Source organism: Anopheles merus, chromosome 3R (genome assembly GCF_017562075.2).
Source record: "Anopheles merus strain MAF chromosome 3R, AmerM5.1, whole genome shotgun sequence".
Classification (NCBI taxonomy): domain Eukaryota; kingdom Metazoa; phylum Arthropoda; class Insecta; order Diptera; family Culicidae; genus Anopheles; species Anopheles merus.
The window spans coordinates 20,940,123-20,957,389 of NC_054084.1; the positions used below are offsets into that span (position 1 = coordinate 20,940,123).

Here is a 17,267-nt window from a genome sequence, read left to right on the forward strand (position 1 = left end):
GCTGCTGCGCTCCGGCCAACATGGCCACGACCGCCGTCAAACACTTTGAAGTGTCCGCACCGGGGAAGGTGATCCTGCACGGCGAGCATTCCGTCGTGTACGGTCATCCCGCCATCGCCGGTTCGATTGGACTGCACACCTACCTCAACTATACCGCACTGGAGCGTTCCGGTTCATCCGCCTCCTCACCACCACCGCAAGTCATCATCGAGTTCCGTTCGATCCCGTTCACTGCCACGCTGACGCTCGATTCGTTCGGTGCCTTTCTGCGGGAAGTGGACTGCAGCGAATCACTGCAACCGGAAGCTTTCCTCGAGCAGCTGCGCTCGGAGGGTGCTTTTCCCTTTGCACGCTTTCTATCGCCCGGCCCGGTGCCGCCCGTGTTAGAGGAAACATCCTCAAAAGAACGCATGTCACTCGGTTCCACGCTGTACATTCTTAATCGAGTCCTCCGCTCGGAGGGCGTTAGTTCGATCGATCCGAGCATCTTCAGTGAGGAGGCCTCCGGTGGCGGTTTCCGACTGTCCCTCTACTCCGAGATGAGCATCGGCGCTGGGCTGGGAAGTTCGGCCAGCTATGGCGTTTGTTTGGCGGCCGGTGCGTACCAACTTTCGCGCATCCTAAAGCGCGAAGCAACGGTCACCCTGCTGCCCCCGAAGCTTGGCGAAGATGTGCTCAAAAAGATTTACCAGTGGTCGTTCGACTCCGAGATCATAATGCACGTGAAACCGTCCGGCATTGATAATGAGATCGCGACCAACGGGGGGCTCGTACGGTTTCGGCGCGGATCCGGCGTGAACAAGATCATCGCACTGCGCCGTCCCGTGCACGTGTTGATCGTTGATACGGGTGTTAGTCGTAGCACGGCCAACCTCGTGGCCAGTGCGGCGAAACGACTGGAACTGTTCCCCCGTACGGTCGGGCCCATTCTGCAGGGGATGGGTGGGCTGGTGGATGAAGCGATCGCACTGCTCGAATCGGACGAAGCCCCCGACACGGTGTTCGAGCGACTGGGGACGCTCGTGAGCATTAACAACAATTTGCTGCGCTCGCTCGGCGTGAGTCATCCGGCGCTGGAGCGCATTTTCACCATTGCCGAGGGGGCTGGGTTCGCTAGCAAGCTGACCGGGGCGGGTGGTGGTGGATGTGCGTTTGTGCTGCTGCCGGCGGATTACAAGGAGCTTGAGTCGTTCCGGGCGCTGATGGGCGCACTGGATGAGGTTGGATTTCGGTCGATCGAAACGACGGTTGGTACGGGTGCGGGCGTTTCGCTTTCCTACCAGCACCACGAGCCGCAGGGTGACAAATGACAGAGCGTGCCGATGGTTCACATGCAGGCAAAGAAACTGAAAAGACTTAACAATTAGACGGGATACGGTTTTAATTGGTTGTGGGTTAAAACACTCTCTCTAGAAAGGTATTGCAGTGAGCCTTGAGCATTTCCTTTTTTAACTGCCAATTTTTGCTTACGAATACGACAGATCTTTTTTTTTTTGGTTACGGAACGACGGGGTTGGTTCAAATATAAAACAGAATTTAATTGCTAAAATGGTATTTCGCGTACCAAAAAAATGAAAGAAATTAGTGATGGGTAAATCTGATTAAGATTCATGAATCCGTATGAATCTTTGAAGTGATTCAATGAATTTGAATCTTGGCAGGCAAGATTCATGAATCTAAACAGATTCATAAATTTCCAAATATTCTTGTTATTATTATTCTTACCGTATCAAGCTACGCGGTAGTGCTGGGTAAAATTGATTCAGATTTGTGAATCTCAATGAATCTTTGAAATGATTCAATGAATCTGAATGAATATTTGAAATGATTCATAAATCTCGAAATATTCATGACTCTCCAAAGATTTATGAATCTCATATAATTGTCAATCTCCAAAGACTCATGAATCTCAAAAGATTCATATATCTCCTAAAATTCATAGATTCTTTTCATTATTCTTCTTCTTGGCGTAGTCAAGCTACGTGATCACGCCAGCCTATAAAGGCTTTCGGGACTTCTTGGCAAGTACCACGCAGCCGGATAGTTTGTTTTGCTACGGGGAGACGTTCCATGCGACGCTTTCATTTACGACGGGCATGTTGTTAGGTGGGATCGCGCAAACACAAAATTTTGAAAATCATTCATTAAATTCATGAATCCCTGAAGATATATGAATTTATTAATCTTTTAGATTCATGAACCTTTGAAGATTTATTTATTTTTCAAGAATGCAGATTCATGAATCTTTAGACATTCTTAGATATGCAAAAAATATGTAGAGATCCATGAATCTTAAGAGATTCGTTTCGAAATTCAAATCACTCATCGCTGAAGAGTCATAGAAGTGAATCTCAACGAAGGATTCATGTAACCCAACACTAAAAGAAATTCGACAAAAAAGGTAAACACAACGCTTTCTTAGAAACTGCGACGCATCGCAACACGCGACGTAAACAAAGCACAACTTTGGCAAGTAATCCAACCGAAGCAGAGCCTGCGATTGCACGAAATGATGCAACCAACGGTTGCTTTGACGTATTTCACGATATTGAGAAAATACAGATGGCGCGATGTTTGAAGCTCTGTGCGTACACGTGTTAACGACCGTTTCTCAATATTTTACAAAATTGCGCAATGTTAGAAATATTAAAGCTTAACTGTCACAAAAAAAACTACTTTCACAAACGCCCGGATCGTTCAATATGTAAAGCATAATAGTTAGTTATTTGTTTTTTTTTTTCCAGTTCGTGAAAATTCTTTCCATTCAATAACATAAAAAATATATATATGTAGTTTAATTATTTTTCCAATAAATCATAAAAGAGCCTGTCCTCGCCCGCCATCCTTCGGAAGAGGACGATAAAATACATCCGTGTGTTTTCTGCGGATGGAAACCGAGGATTTCCTTGCCCCGCCTTTCCTAGCTAAACGTGAGTGAGAAAGTTAAACCCCCTCTCCCCGGAGAGCGTGCGCCACAAACCAATCAGTGAGTGTGCTTGAACACGCTAATTAAACGCAAACGAGTGTGTCGCCAATAATGGGCAATAATAGGCTAGAGCAAAACGAAAAACGGAGCGACTACAATTTACTAATGAGCTAATGATTTCAGTCGAGTCAGTCGAGAAAAAAGAACCCCAGACAAAACGCCTCTTAAAAGGGTGAGCTAATGAAGGTGACACGCACGGGAACGAACCATCATTCCGCGGTTGTGTCGGCTGCCGAGATAGTTCACTAATGTTTTTAGCCAAGCTAGCTTCCCCATGTTTTTGCCTCTCCGCCCTCTCTCTCTCTCTCTCTCTATTTCAATCCCGGAAACCATTACGGAGCAGGGGGAGAAAAAAGGAAACTAAGAAGCTAAGCCCGCTGGTGAAAGTACTTGTCGTTGTAGCCAGCGATGCGGAGCAGCAGGCTGAGGAACTGCTGCCTGTCACGGGTTTGCTCGGCCCGGATCACGATCTGCCCATTGCACGCCTCCATCCGCACGCCGAGCTGGCGCAGCAGCTCGAGCAGATTGTTGACGCGCTGCTCCGGATCGATGCTGCCGCCCCCGTCCGGCGACCGGAACACGCTGGCCACCCAGTCGACGGTGCGCAGATGGATGATCAGATACGCCACTATCTTGTCCGCCATGTCCGCCGTAATGATGCCGTTAAAGTCGAGCCCGATGGCGACACCACCAGCACCAGCGCCAACGATCGCCACTGTTGGATCGTTTTCCGGTGCCACCGATGCTACCGGTGGGCGTGGATTGTTCCCACCCGGTGGGCGGTTGTTCTGCGATATGTAGTTCATGATGGCGTACAGCCGCTGGGCGGCCGGTGTTAGCGTCCCTAGCGGGGGTCGTCGTGTTGTACCGTTGCCCGACGGTCGCTGCTGATCGGGGCCGCCAATCGGAACATCACCATGTACCGCTGGACCGTTAATGATTAACGGTGGCGAGGAGGAGGATTGTTGTTGTTGTTGTTGCGGTGGTTGCGTTCCCTCGCCCGAACGGACCATCCGCACCGTTTGGCTAACGCTCACCAGTCGTGGGAGCGATGGATTGGTCGAGCCGTTAGGGGCAGCGCTCGAGCCGTTGTTCGCGCTACTAGGCTCAGTGCGAATTCTTTCCATACGCGCACGATTGGCCGCATTGGAAGAACCTAAAAAGAAGGGAATGTGTATTAATAAATGGCACTTATTTCATCATCTCTTCGCATTCCCCCCACTCACCAACACTGTGCACGGCAGCGATCGCGGCGGCAACGGCTCTCGCCGCACTGTTGTACGAGCTGGCGGTGTACTGTAGATTCAGGTTGAAGTTGAACCGGCTCCAATTCCGACTGCCCGCGCTGGCCAGCGACTGTCCGTCGCCGGCAGCGGGAATGGTAATAGTGGCGGCCGGTGCATGCGTCCGTCGACCACCATTAACCCCTGAAAGTGACCCAGTAGATGGGCGCGATTGCGATTCTCGCGACGTGACATGGATGGGGGACGCGCCAGATGACGACGAACCTTCCCCACCTGTCGGAGGGATGAACCGGTACGTCGTCGTCTTCACCTTGTACGTACGGTCGGGCTTGGTGTGCTTGGCAGAGGACGACGTTTCCCCGTCCCGGACGTTCGCTTCCAGCGTGCGGGAAAACTGTTCCGTGCTCAGCTCGAACCGGGGCGTTGGGGGTTTGGATGAGGCGTCCTTTTCACCCTCCACCGCCGTCGGTCGGTCAACGTCCATCGGTTCCGGGGGGGATGAGAAGGAACCGAACGGTTCCTTGCTGGCCGGGATCGATTGATCAATGACGAGCTGCTGCTGCTGCTGCTGCTCGGCGGCAGTGGTGGGTAGGGTGGGTGCTATCTGTGGGGCCGCCGACAGTGCCACTTCCGCCGCCACTTCCGGCACCAGCTGATCGCAGTTGGTGCGCGGCCGGCGGAACTTGCGCAAGCTTTGCTCCAGCTCGATGCGCACCTCGGTTGCGGTCAGCCGCTCGTCCGGGCTGAGCGTCAGCATGCGCTTGATGAGGCTTTTCGTCTCGTGCGTAGTGTTGAAGCCACTGTGTTGAAAAAGGAAAAAAAAAACATTGTATTATTGGAGTGTCGTCTTTCCGATAAGAATTTGCACCACTCAAACCCTACCTCGGAATGCTGTAATCCGCCTCACGGATCTTCCGAAACAACGCGGACGGTGTCGTGTCCAGAAACGGAAACTTCCCGTACACGATCGTGTACAGTATCACCCCGAGTGCCCACATATCGGACGGCTTCCCCCTGTACGGCTTCCCCCCGAGCACGTCGGGCGAAATGTACGCCGGGCTGCCGCGTTGATCGAACAAACACTCCTGCTCGTTGATCAAATGCTTGCCGAGAAAGAAGTTCGTCAGCACGATGCGCCCCGTCCGCCGGTCCAGCACAATGTTGTTCAGCTTCAGATCGCGATGGATGATGTTGCGGGCGTGCAGCTGCTCCACCACCTTCACCACCTCGTAGAACAGCTCGAGCGCGTCCCGCTCGCTCAACCGGGCGACGGAAATGTGCCGCTGCAGGCTAATGTACGCGCCCGATTCGTCACAAAACTCGTGCGCATGCACACAGTCTAGTACGAGTATTAACCGCCGCCGGATGCGCCCGGTGTAGATCGATGCCATCGTACCGTCGTCCCGCTCGATCTGCCGCTCCTCGAACGCGTAATCGCTGAAGAAGCCGTGCTGGTGGATGACGCCCTCCAGATCGTCCAGCATCGAGAGCAGCGTGAACTCGTTGTGCAGCAGCACCTTGCCCTGGAGCGTTTCTTTGTCCACGATTTCCGTTTCCGGATCGAAGCTGAGAATCTGTGAGGCGGAGAGAGAGAGAGAGAACACACACCAACAACAGTTACTTGCTGCACTCACTCACTCGCTCACTCGCGCATAACCTAATTAACGAAGCAGGCCTTGGCGCTTGGGTGCTGACTGTGGATGATACGTACCTTGAGCAGATAGAACTCGTTGGTGCCCTGCCGGCGGGCCAGATACTGCGTCTGCGGTACGCCCGGGCTCGTCCCCAGCTCGTACCCGATCACAAAGTCGCCCGCCTTCCGGCAGCGCTTCCGCTCGACCGGCGTACCGTACCGCGGGATTTCACAATCGAGCAAAACATTGCCCGTCTGGCCGCGCACGATCCGCCGCGCGTACTTGCTCATGTTGGCCGTCGCATCCTCCGCACCGTCCCGGTCGCCCGCCCCTACCGCGGCACCCTCGTCCGGGACGGGCCCATCCACCGGCCGCTGGCCGTCCTCGATCGTCGGCACCTGCTGATCCGTTCGGAGCTTTTTCGCACGAAACCCATTGCCACTGTCCGCCGTTGGTCGCTTGCCAGGCTGTTTGCGCGCACGGAACATGTCCCACTCCGGACTCCGACTTCCTTGGCAGAACAATGGGGAAACGCGGGGGGGAGGTGGGCAGTGGGAATGATGCAAACTCGATGCGATGCGATGGTGTACTGTGTTGGTGGGGTGCCGCGCTGCTCTGCACCAAGCTTATCTGCGCTCCTGCCAGTCTGCTTGGAACGAGTGGGGGGTAAGGAACGAACGGGGAGGGGGAGGGGCTTTGCTGCTCGCTACACACACTTCCTCGCAACTACTCGGTCTCGCTCACACACGAACACCGTGGTTCACTGTTGCAGCAACATTCGACGCAATTGTTCCCTTCTCGCACACACACACACACTCCACAGACCCCGTTCCCGTTTCCGTACAGCACCACACCACCGCGCGCCACCCCACCCACACACCCACAAACTCAGACGGCTCTCGAACGCAACAAACGGCGTTACGGTAAACCCGTCCGGAAAGCCAGATTTGCGGCAGGGAAATGAACTGGCTGGGCAGCGGGAGGCTTGCTTTTGGGAAAGTGGCCTGCACGGGAAAGCGAAAAGAGCGTCACGAAATTTGGGCCAGTTATTTCGACAGCTGTTGAAAACACAAGCGACCGTGGGCGGTCCGGACGGTCATCGCGGTTGAGGCTGAGCGGAGTGACGTTTCCGGGTTGGGTTGTTTTTGTTATTTTTGATTTGCAATTGTGAATTTTCGTGCAAATATTGGTGCAGAGAGCTGTTTTCAGGCTGAAATGAATGGTAAAATTAGAGAAATGTTAAAATTGGTTTCATTTCTTCAACGTGCTATCATTTTGAACGTGTTGCAAATGTGTTTAATGTTTAAGGAACGAGGGGTAGGAATGTGACATCTGTCAAATTTTAAACTGGCTGATTGCAATTTTGAACTGACAGTTGAGCATAATCTTTGTTGGTGAGGCGTAAGTAAACAAAGAGAAAGAATAAAAAACAATGGAATGTTCACAATTCAACGAAACTTGCACTATTTGGAAGAATTGATAATTTGGACAGGTTACAAGGCTGCAAATTTTTAATGATCCTTTGTACTTTAAAGTGTACCCAACTGCCACAACTTTACTAAACGACCACTAAACGGGTTCTAAACGACTTAAGCTTTGAACCTAAATGGAATATACAAAGACTTCGTTTAGCAAACAGCAAACGACTCATGGATTCTAAAAATAGCAAAAAGCTGGTGGCGCCATCTGTTTGTCGGATAGCCACACAGCGCTGCTTTCTCATTCCCTCTGAAATTTTGTATGGTTTTGCATTGAAGTCATGCATCACTAAAACTCAAATAACAGTGTATCTGACGACACGACCATTCTTATAGATTTTTGCTGGGAAAATTAGAAGGCTATATAGGTCATGATTAGATGAAAATTGTCGAAACATATTGCAAGAAAAGAACGGCAATATAATGATGACTTATAATACGTCATCAATCGAGCAAACCAGTGAAGCTATGGAGCTTCGGTATTTTTTCTATGGATATTTGATTTTGGGGTTCAAATATTTTCATCTTCCCTTCAAAAATAAAATGCAATAAACATACTCAACGAAGGTGATTTTTTGAAATTTTTATTCATAAAAAATATTTGTTAAATCCTATCGCTTCGATTTCTTACTTTTAAGTTGTTGTTTTCTTCATGTCTGTCTGTATGTGCTTTAGTGTATGCGTGTGTAAGTAGTTTTAGTTTGTGTTTCTAAGTTTTTCCTTTCCTCTGTTTGTTAATGCTTTCTTTTATCGCGTTTCGCTTTTATGCGTTGTTTTGCTGTCTCTCTCTTTCTTTCTTTTTTTCTCTGCCGCTTTAAGTGTTGCTTCAATAACTTTCTCATCGTGTTTAGCAAATATATATATTTTATATATAATTGGATTGATTGGTAATATAGGTTCCGTTTTGTTTTTGTTTGCTTTGTGTGTTTTTTTTTGCATCTCTCACTAACGTTAATGCCTTCGCTACTACTAGAGGCTTGCGCTTTAAACGTTGTATCACTAGTTGTAAGTAGTTTTTCTGGGTTTGTTTTTTATGTCCCGCTTTTTTCTTTCGTTTTTTTTTCTTGCTTTGTTTGGGACGTGCTTTTAGCATGTGTTTTTTGTGTTTAACTTGTTCTTAACAATCTTTTTGTTTCTTCATTTTTACCCCATCTTCCGGCACGAATGTTGTATGCGTTTTGCTTTCTAGTTTGTTTGCTTTTTTGTTTCCTCTTTTTTTTTGTTGTTGCACCATTTCTTGTGTTTTTTACTTCTCCTGTTGAAGAAAGCTCTATAAACTAATATTCTCTGCTACGCTGTAAATCTGTCGCTATAGCGCTGGCTTCACTTTCCGACTGTTTTAGTACCGGGTTTGGTGAGTGAAAAGCAAATTCGTTCCTATAGGAATACTTTCTATTTGTGTCTCTATGTGTGTGTGTGTTTTTTTATGATAAACGTAACGTGTGTGTGTTTGTGTGTGTGTGTAGAACCTGAACTTTCTTTAAACTCTTATAAATTAACATCTCCGTTGATGCGCTTGAGCTTGAGTAATTGAGTAATAGTGAACAGTTGTCGCTTGTGTGGGGTTTTTTTCTTCAATATCTTTTCCTAGGGAAGATTTGCTGGACTGTCTTATTGGTGCTGCTGCTGCTGCTGCTTGCTTCTACCATCACTCATTGATATCGGTCTTGTGAAGGTATTCTAAACTAAGCATTAGAACTATCCCAGATCTACAGAGGATTTAATTGGTGAAAAATACTACCTTTTTACTGGTGCTTCTTTGTGATCACGAGTTTGGTTCCTCCCCAAAAAGGCTCCGATTCATGCTGGTATGTTTAGGGTTGAATGGGGAATGCTTCGTTTACGAAATAACGGGCAAAAACGGGTTGATAGAGGCAGTATCCATGTAAGGAAAAAATGGTAGCTCCTTCTATTGCATCAGATAATCTAATACAGGGTTTCCCACGATTTATTGGTCAGTTCCCATGATTTTTTGGTGCGTTCCCACGATTTTTTGGTCGTATCCCATAGATTTTTGGTTCGTTCCCATAATTTATTGGTATTTTCCGATTGGATATCAATACAATTGGACCAAAAAATTCTGGGAAACGACCAAAAAATCGTGGGAACGCATCAACAAAATATGGGAACCCACCAAAAATTGATGGGAACCGACCAATAAATCGTGGGAAACCCTGTAATAGGAGCTTTTCTTTTTTTTTTTTTGTTAAATCTCTATGTCAGTCACTACAATTCATTTCTGTTTGAGTGTGTGTTTGTTTTGTGGATAACTGTTGTTACTGTGTGGGCTGTGGTGAAAGCAATTGTTAGTACTAATAGAGTAGAGCTATTGTTTTAACGGCATTTTATGTTCTTGACCCATCATTTTGATCACAGTTCGATCGACTGTGTTCAAATTACTTGCATGATTGAGAGTTATTCCTAAATAATGTGTTTTTCTTCTTCTTCTTATTTTATTATCTGTCCTTATCTCCTCTATTTACATGTGTGTGTTAAGGCATTCGTGCAAAAATTGAAGCATTTTTTCCATATTTTAATTTCCATATCTGTGCGATACTGTTTTACTCCTTTCCTAATTGCTCGTATGTGTATGTTTCATTCTTTCTTCTGTTTTTGTTTTGTTTTTTTGTGTTTATGTTTCACTCGTTCTCCATCTATAGCTCGAACTATTTATTTTACTTTAACTCAACCACTAATAGTTTGTAGATTTTGAAAATCTTTGCTTGCACTTACTCTTAATAATGCTTTCCGCGTACTTTCCCCTTTTTTCCTCTCTCTCTTTCTTTCGTAATGTATAAATATAATATGTTCCACTTTGAATTTGTTCATGTGTTTAATCATTTTGCGTTCAACGTTCCAATCTCGCCAAATGTTTAAACGTGTTTCTCTTAGCTTTAGCCTTCGCTTAGCGCAGATTATCCGCGATACTTAAAAAAATATCAGTAACTCTAATGGGTTACACCTTTCGCGTTGCATTCAACCAGGTTGTTTTCCCCCTTTCGCTTAACCTTAATATGAGCTTAAAAACAAGTAAGTATGTGATTGTGTGAATTTCCCCAAAAAGATTGATGCACTCACAATAAGCCGATGCGTGCCACCGAGGGAGTGTTGCATTGTAACTTCCTTTCTAGTCTCGTGTCTGGTTCTGCTGGTGCATTCATCTTCTTCATCAGTCAGTCGCTAAAAGCCGTTAATAGATCACATATGTTGTTCTCTCTTTCTTTCTCTTTCTCTCTCTCTCTCTTATTTGCTTGTTTTTTGCTCCCCTAAAGATTTGATTCGCCTTCGAATTTGAATTGTCTGCTTGCCTTCCACTTTGCAGCTACGTTGTTCTGTACTGAAAACTAAAAAAAGGGAAGTTTTAAAATAAGAAAATGCTGAAAAGATAATAAAATAAAGTAAAGCAGTGGATACCATTTAATGTTTATAATAATAAAAAGAAAAACAAATGCATAACAAAGATAAACAGAAAAAAACTGAAACTATATAAAAATGGTAATAAAAAAAACAACAAAACGAGATTCAATTAAAAACTTGTTTATATTTTTTGCAAAAAATACGATTTTCTTACTAAAAAAACGATAAAAATAATATTAATAAAATAATTCATAATAGTTACACTAACGAGAGTAAGTAGACCGAGGCGATAGTGGGACACGACACCCACTGTGCGCCGTGTGCCGTTTATGTGTGTGTGTTGCGCGGGATAAAATTATTCAGGATTCGGGAAGTCTGCTGGGATGTTGGCCTTTCTTCTTCTTTTTTTGCTGGCCAGTTTTGTTTGTGTTTGCTTGTAAACGCAGAAAGGTAGTAGCAATTAAAAGATAAACTTTCTTAAACTTATCGTAACTTCTGCATCGTACAACTGCTGTCAATTCTTTGCTCCTACTCTCTCTCTCTCTCTCTATCTCTTTCTCACTCCTCTCCGGCACTATCTTAGTAGCACTTTAAATACTAAAACATAAAACGGGCCACATTTTTATTCCTTCGGGCCACATTAGAGCTGTAGAGGGCTGCAAATAATACCTACACAGAAACACAGGACAGCACATTATACATAATCGTAGTGGTAGTAGTAATAGTAGTAATAGTAATAGTAGTAGAAGTATAAGCAGCAATAAAGTGTGCCGGCTCTGAGTATGATTCCGCAATTTCTTGAGAGCAATGCTTGTTTGTCGTGGTTCGGGTTGAGTCCACTTTCATTTTCTCCTTTTTAAGTTAAGCCTTATGCTTCGTCCTACCTCACACATATATCATGGTTTAAATTCTTTGTTTCTTTGCGTGTGCTGTATATGCGCACTCTCTCTTTCTCTTTCTCTCGCTATTTTCTTACAATGCATTTTTTGTTTGTTTGCATACGCGCTTGTTAATCTCATTAATGCACAATCTCATCCTGTGCTCGCTGTAAACCAACCGAGCGCCAACCGAGGATCGGGAAAGCTTGGGACGACGTGTTAAAAACGAAAATACATACAACTATGGGCGAAAGCTTAACACTCTACAATGATAAAATGAAACGAAATCTTTCATGCGAATGCCAGTGCCGTACGGTGCCAGCAAGCGCTACTGGCGTCATGTATGTCGTCTGGTGGTAGTGGTGGTGTGGATTGGTATGAAGCTATTAACAAAATGAATGAAGGGTTTTGGTTAGGCGAAGCCATGGAAGGAATACTTTCATTTCGTTTTTTTTTTCACTACTTAAAATGCTAAAATGAGTTAAAAATGACAATTCTGCGCACCATTTTTTTCCCCCGCATCATTCAAACCGTTTCTAAAATTTGTCCAATTTGGCAGGCTGATGATGGTGGGGATGGTGGGAGTTGTTAGCGAGGAGTTTGTTGTTTAGTGCCATCTTTTTCTTCCCAACAAAAAAAAAAAAAAAGATCGAGCATTAAACGGTGATAATCAAACGCAGTACTGGAAATGTGAGCTGCCATGATCTTAACTCTCCCACACACTTTTGTATTTAAAATATCTTCTAACAAATAAATACATGGACGCACAACCGGGCGCAAATGAAAACATGAAAGCGGATGGTTGACCTATAATGATGGTTTAAGTTGGAGAAAGTCTAATCTAAAGTGTTAGCGAACTGATGCAAAATGATGATGAAAAGCGCCGAGCTCAGCACAATCACTTCCTAAACCGTCCTTGGTAAAGTTGCAACTGTAAGTAAGTCACAATACAGCTCAATTCAATCTTACTTATAGGGTCTCTGTGTATGTATGGGATTGATTTTGTTTATCGAGCCCAATAGTTATTCACAAATGAGTGACGTGTAATGGGTGAGATTACCCTTTCCTTTAACTGTACAGCGTGTAAACTATGAAATGGTTCCACATACACACAGGATGGATGCACGCGTGTGTGTGTGTGTGCTTATGTGTTGCTCTAAGCTCAAAACAATACTGCCTTGTTACGAAAATATCTTAAATTGGGGTTTGCCCAGTAGACGAAAGGATGCAACCATCCCCGCCATTTGCCCAACCCAGCAGGACGTTGGAAGGCAGCAAATACTACCTCTGCTCATCGATCGCTGATCGCCGCTCGTTCATCAAATGGATTTGAATAATTTAACACATGAACTATACTATTGGTGAATAGAATTACAGTGAAGACAGAGAGAGTGGGAACGGGGCTTTTAAAACATATGAGGGGGTATATCCTACTTTCGAGAAACGTTGGAGATCGCTGGCGTTAAACAAAATAAAAGAAAAAAAAATCAAACTAACTTTTCTGTTAGTTATTTTGGCCAATTAGTTGTTATTAAGTAAACAAAACGAAGCTAATTACAATAGAGACGGTAGAGAACCACTCAGATTTATGTTTCATGTTCGCTCTGTTCGGTGTGCGCTCCTCTTGCTAGGCAAGATTGGGTTTAAACTTTACTGGAAAACACTTTTCAGACAAAAAAAAAATCGCTCGAATCACTCGTTCGCCGACTCGTTTAGTACAGTCGTTCGGTTTTTAGTACAACACGCCGCAAGAATTTTTAAAAGACAACATTTAAACTTTCAAACGAATGGTTGATGGTTTGCAAGCAAATCGAATGCAAACCAAACAAATAAAAATCTGTACATTATATCAAAGTTTCAAAGAAAATGAAAAAGAAAAACGTAAATGAAACGGAATCAAAAGGAAACATCATACCGACATACAACAAAAAAAAAACGTAAGTAAAAAACGACACCTGCACCGAGGGCAGAGGTGTCAAACCTACACGCTAGCACTTAACAATTACTGACACGCATATTTCTTGCTTTAGCTGCAATATGTACGGGATATCCTGTCAACTTAACAACTAGAGGCAATTGGGAGGAAAATAATGCTTCTCCGTAGCGTATCATTAGTAAAGTAAAACAAACAAATAAAACTGGTAAACAACTGGTCAAGCATACAAAGCACATGTCCGGTTTTACTACATCTCACTCCTCATACACTCACACATTTGGCGCAACATCATCATCTTCACTGTTTCCATACCTAAGACAACCGCGTCTTCATACTGTACAAATCTTGTGTGAGTGTTTGATGCGGGAGATCACCGTGCACTTTTTCATTACATTCTCTTGCTATAAGAGCAAGTCCCATTTTCTTTTGTTGCTTTTTGGATAGTTGTTCGACTTGTGTGTAACTGGCCCTTCGTTAAGCATTGTTGTGCAATGTGGTATTGCTTGTTCCGTTTGCTGGTAATGGACTGTGGCGTTTTATGCAGGTGGAAAAAGGGTAATATCTTTGCTAAAGGGTAATATCTGCTGGCATTTGTTTTCCATTCCTTGTGCATTAAAGCTTACCGGGTAGTTGTGTTCGGTCAGTTTTGTTTTTTTTGTTTCGAATAAAACAAAGCTCTACTAACTGTTAAAATTAGCTGTCATGCATTGCAACACACTCATACGTTGTATGACTAAAGCTGCACAAAATATAAAAAAATACTAAAGCGATCTGAAATACCGACACGAAAGGAGCAGCACTTAAATATTGGTAACCATTGGTGTAAGGATGTGCAGAGGGATGAAGATGAAATGATGCTGCTATTACACTCGAAATAATACAACATTTTTGCACAGATGTGTAAGTACAACAGAATGAGTGTCATTAATGACGGATCGGATTTGTGGATGAATAGGGCGCACACGAAGAACTCTTGGTTGGTAGTTGGAAGTTTGCATTAAGTGTGGTGCCTTACAGCGGCAGCAATACTTCAAATGTTGGCAAATTATGTACCGGATGGACCGCGTTAAAAGCTAATAATTGGAACGACGGACGGATCACTTCCCTAAATGGCTATTTCTCCTGGAGCACCAGATTGTTTTAAGTTCAACTCTTTTGGTTCCTATGGTTTGCGCGTCATGCGTTGCTGTCTCCGCCATGCTGTACGCTGCTCAATACTGATATCCTTAATTTCCTCTCCTCCTCAACCAAGAGTTCTTTTCGTGTGTCCTTGCGTGAGATTGCATTTGTGTGTGTGTTAAAGCTGCAATAATTAAAAGCATTAAGTTTGGCTGTGCGCAATGGGTAGGTGTGCACGGGAGCGTCACCGAGTGTCGCCTTAAACGCTACACGAGCTAGAAATCTAATTAAGTCCAGGATGGTTTATCAATCAGAGTTGGTTGTTGCACAAAATTAAACTAATATAAATTGATGTTTTAGTTCGCTTGAAATAATTAAAAAAAACACGCAGCTTCTTCTCAACAGTTCAAACTGCTACTTGGTACTTGGTTAACGTTTCACTAATGAGAGTGTTAAGAGTTCTTTTCTCTTTGCAAAGATTCGTTCCTATTTAATATCCGGCTACAAACTACGTGAGCGGCCTTCGTCTGTCATGCCTTTTTACTGCGTAATTTACGCCCTAAGATGCTGCTGCTTTTTTACATTTTGTTCCTATTTAATTTTGATTTGTTTTTTTTTTCTTCTTATAATCTCACGTGTGTGTGTGTGTTTGAGTGTGTCTATGATGAGTGTTTGCATGTGTTTTTTATTTTTTTACTTCTCACTTCCTATTCAGCGCACAACTTCATATCGTATCACAATTGGGTATTTCTTTTTCGTTTTTCCACTTTTAAACTCTCTTTAGGCGAGCCATCATTAAACAAAAAAAAAAAACAGATCTTAGCCGCATAAGATGAATGTGATCAGTTAAAAGTAGCGGAAAAAATTGACATGTTAAAGCCGTTGTGCTGTTGGCCCCCAACAAATTAAAAAAAAAAAGCTGAAGGAAGCGCATCGGAAGAGAGAAAATGTATATAATGAAGGTTAAAAAAAAACACATGAGAGCTAAAACAATCTTTTCTTTTAAATTAACTTCCAAATCACAAAGTAGCAATATTCCTTGTGGACTTGTGGGAAGAGTTCCGTCCCCCACACACCCTACACCACACTCTCTGATGCCCTGTGGCCGCTTCACGCGTTGCTTTCATCTGCAAAACCCTCCTCTTCCGGTTCGCCCTGTCCACACTCTAACGCTCTAATGCTGAAATACGCTTTTTTAAAATGACGTTAAAATGAAACTAATCGCTAACAAAAAATATGTATCTGTAAGTATGTACCATGCAGTATAGGGTAATCCAGGGATTGGGGAGGGTTGCTTATTTCTCTTTTAACCGTACGTACAAATCGTCACAAAATAGGTAAAAACGGACCTTAACATATAGCTTAATTACCTTACAATGCTATACATCTCGCACGACGCCCGAACGGAGCAAAGGCGCCGTTCAATCATTATTGCTTACGTTTCTCATCCTTTAGTGTGTTTGTGTTGTGTGTAAGTTTTGTTGTTGCAAGACTGATTGCTCTGTATCATCCTTCTACCATCACCTCCCCATCCACTGAAGGGGTTGCCTTTTGCATTGTTGCCGAGGTTAGTCTCTTTGTTTTAATTACGCGTGTATTTGCGTGCTTGCTTTCATGTTCTCTCTCTGTGTGTGTTTGTGTGTTCGTGGGGAAGTAGCGTTATCGCTACTCTCTCATGTGACCTTCTTAAATTGTATTTCAATAATATTGTCCTGGTCTAGGATTTGTTTTTCGTTTTAAAAGGTAATAAATACTGTCCTCTAGTATAATAATCATCAACCAACGATCAATTCCCTCTCTTGCTCTCACTCTCCCTTTCTAAATCTCTTTTCCCTCCTTTTCTCCCTCTCTTCCCACTCTTTTGCTTGTGCTTTCTTTAGCTCCACACCTCGCACTACATTAATCATAAAACGGACGTCACACTAATGGAGTATTTCAGTTGCCGATTGAAGTTGTTCCGCTCATGGTTTGCTTTTTTTTCGTGCTCTTCGTTAAATTTAAACCGTCTCCAATGTCCTCCTGCACCTCCAGAGAGTATTTGCGGGGTTTGTTTCCTGCCGTGCGGTCAGGTCTCCTCTGCCGATCGCAGCCTAAGTAAATGTAAAGGTAGCCAACCGCCACCGCGACAGCAGCACTAAGGTAAGTAAAGGGGCGCGTCGCACGGGTTTCTTGCTTGTTTTGCAGTTTCTAGCTGATAAGAGTTAGTTAGTTAATTAGGTAGCAAAGAGGGGTTCGGGGTAAACCCCATCCATCTGTCTCTCCCTCTACATCACTTCCGCTTTCTCACAGGCTGATGGTACCGTTGCCGCTGCCTTTGCAGATCGTACCGTCCCCTTCTTGCTTGCGGCTCCGTTTGAGGTGCGCCTAGGCAAGGGTTTAGAATTTTGGTCGCCTGCAGCCGGTGCCGGGCGCTGCTGCTGCCCCGTCGGCAGCTTCCGTCAGTGCTGCGACGAGTCGCTGCCGAGCTGGGTCGCCACCAGGTTGAGCGGCAGGTTGCACGAGTCGAGATCGTTCTCGGGCCCGCTATCGTCGCCACCGTCGCCGACCAGCAGCTCGCCGCTACCGTTCGGGTCGAAGTTTTGTGTCGCGCGCAGGTATTGCTGGAAGGCCTGACGGAGAAAGGCATTACAATTTA

The 17,267-nt window shown here is 44.8% G+C and overlaps 3 protein-coding genes across 15 annotated transcripts in view; 1 reads left to right on the forward strand and 2 right to left on the reverse strand.

The window, feature by feature from the left end:
* Positions 1–20: 20 nt before the first annotated feature.
* LOC121595549 (mevalonate kinase) lies at positions 21–1,549 on the forward strand. Its single transcript, XM_041919593.1, has one exon. The coding sequence runs from the start codon at positions 21–23 to the stop codon at positions 1,308–1,310; it is 1,290 nt and encodes a 429-aa protein (XP_041775527.1). The 3' UTR covers positions 1,311–1,549.
* A 1,144-nt stretch (positions 1,550–2,693) lies between these two features.
* On the reverse strand, positions 2,694–7,135 carry LOC121595547 (probable serine/threonine-protein kinase MARK-B). The gene is made up of 4 exons (XM_041919591.1): positions 5,942–7,135; positions 5,113–5,804; positions 4,213–5,030; positions 2,694–4,142 (listed from the first exon to the last, which is right to left on the reverse strand). Exons 1-4 carry the CDS (start codon positions 6,350–6,352, stop codon positions 3,355–3,357), a joined length of 2,709 nt encoding a protein of 902 aa, XP_041775525.1. The 5' UTR covers positions 6,353–7,135; the 3' UTR covers positions 2,694–3,354.
* Positions 7,136–12,201: 5,066 nt separating this feature from the next.
* Positions 12,202–17,267, reverse strand: part of LOC121597614 (GATA zinc finger domain-containing protein 16) — a 245,487-nt gene continuing 240,421 nt past the window's right edge. For all 13 annotated transcript variants that reach the window (XM_041923501.1, XM_041923500.1, XM_041923492.1 and 10 more), the window contains exon 9: positions 12,202–17,241. In XM_041923501.1, coding sequence (XP_041779435.1) covers positions 17,071–17,241 — 171 coding nt within the window. In that variant the 3' untranslated portion in view covers positions 12,202–17,070. The remainder of the gene's footprint in view (positions 17,242–17,267) is intronic.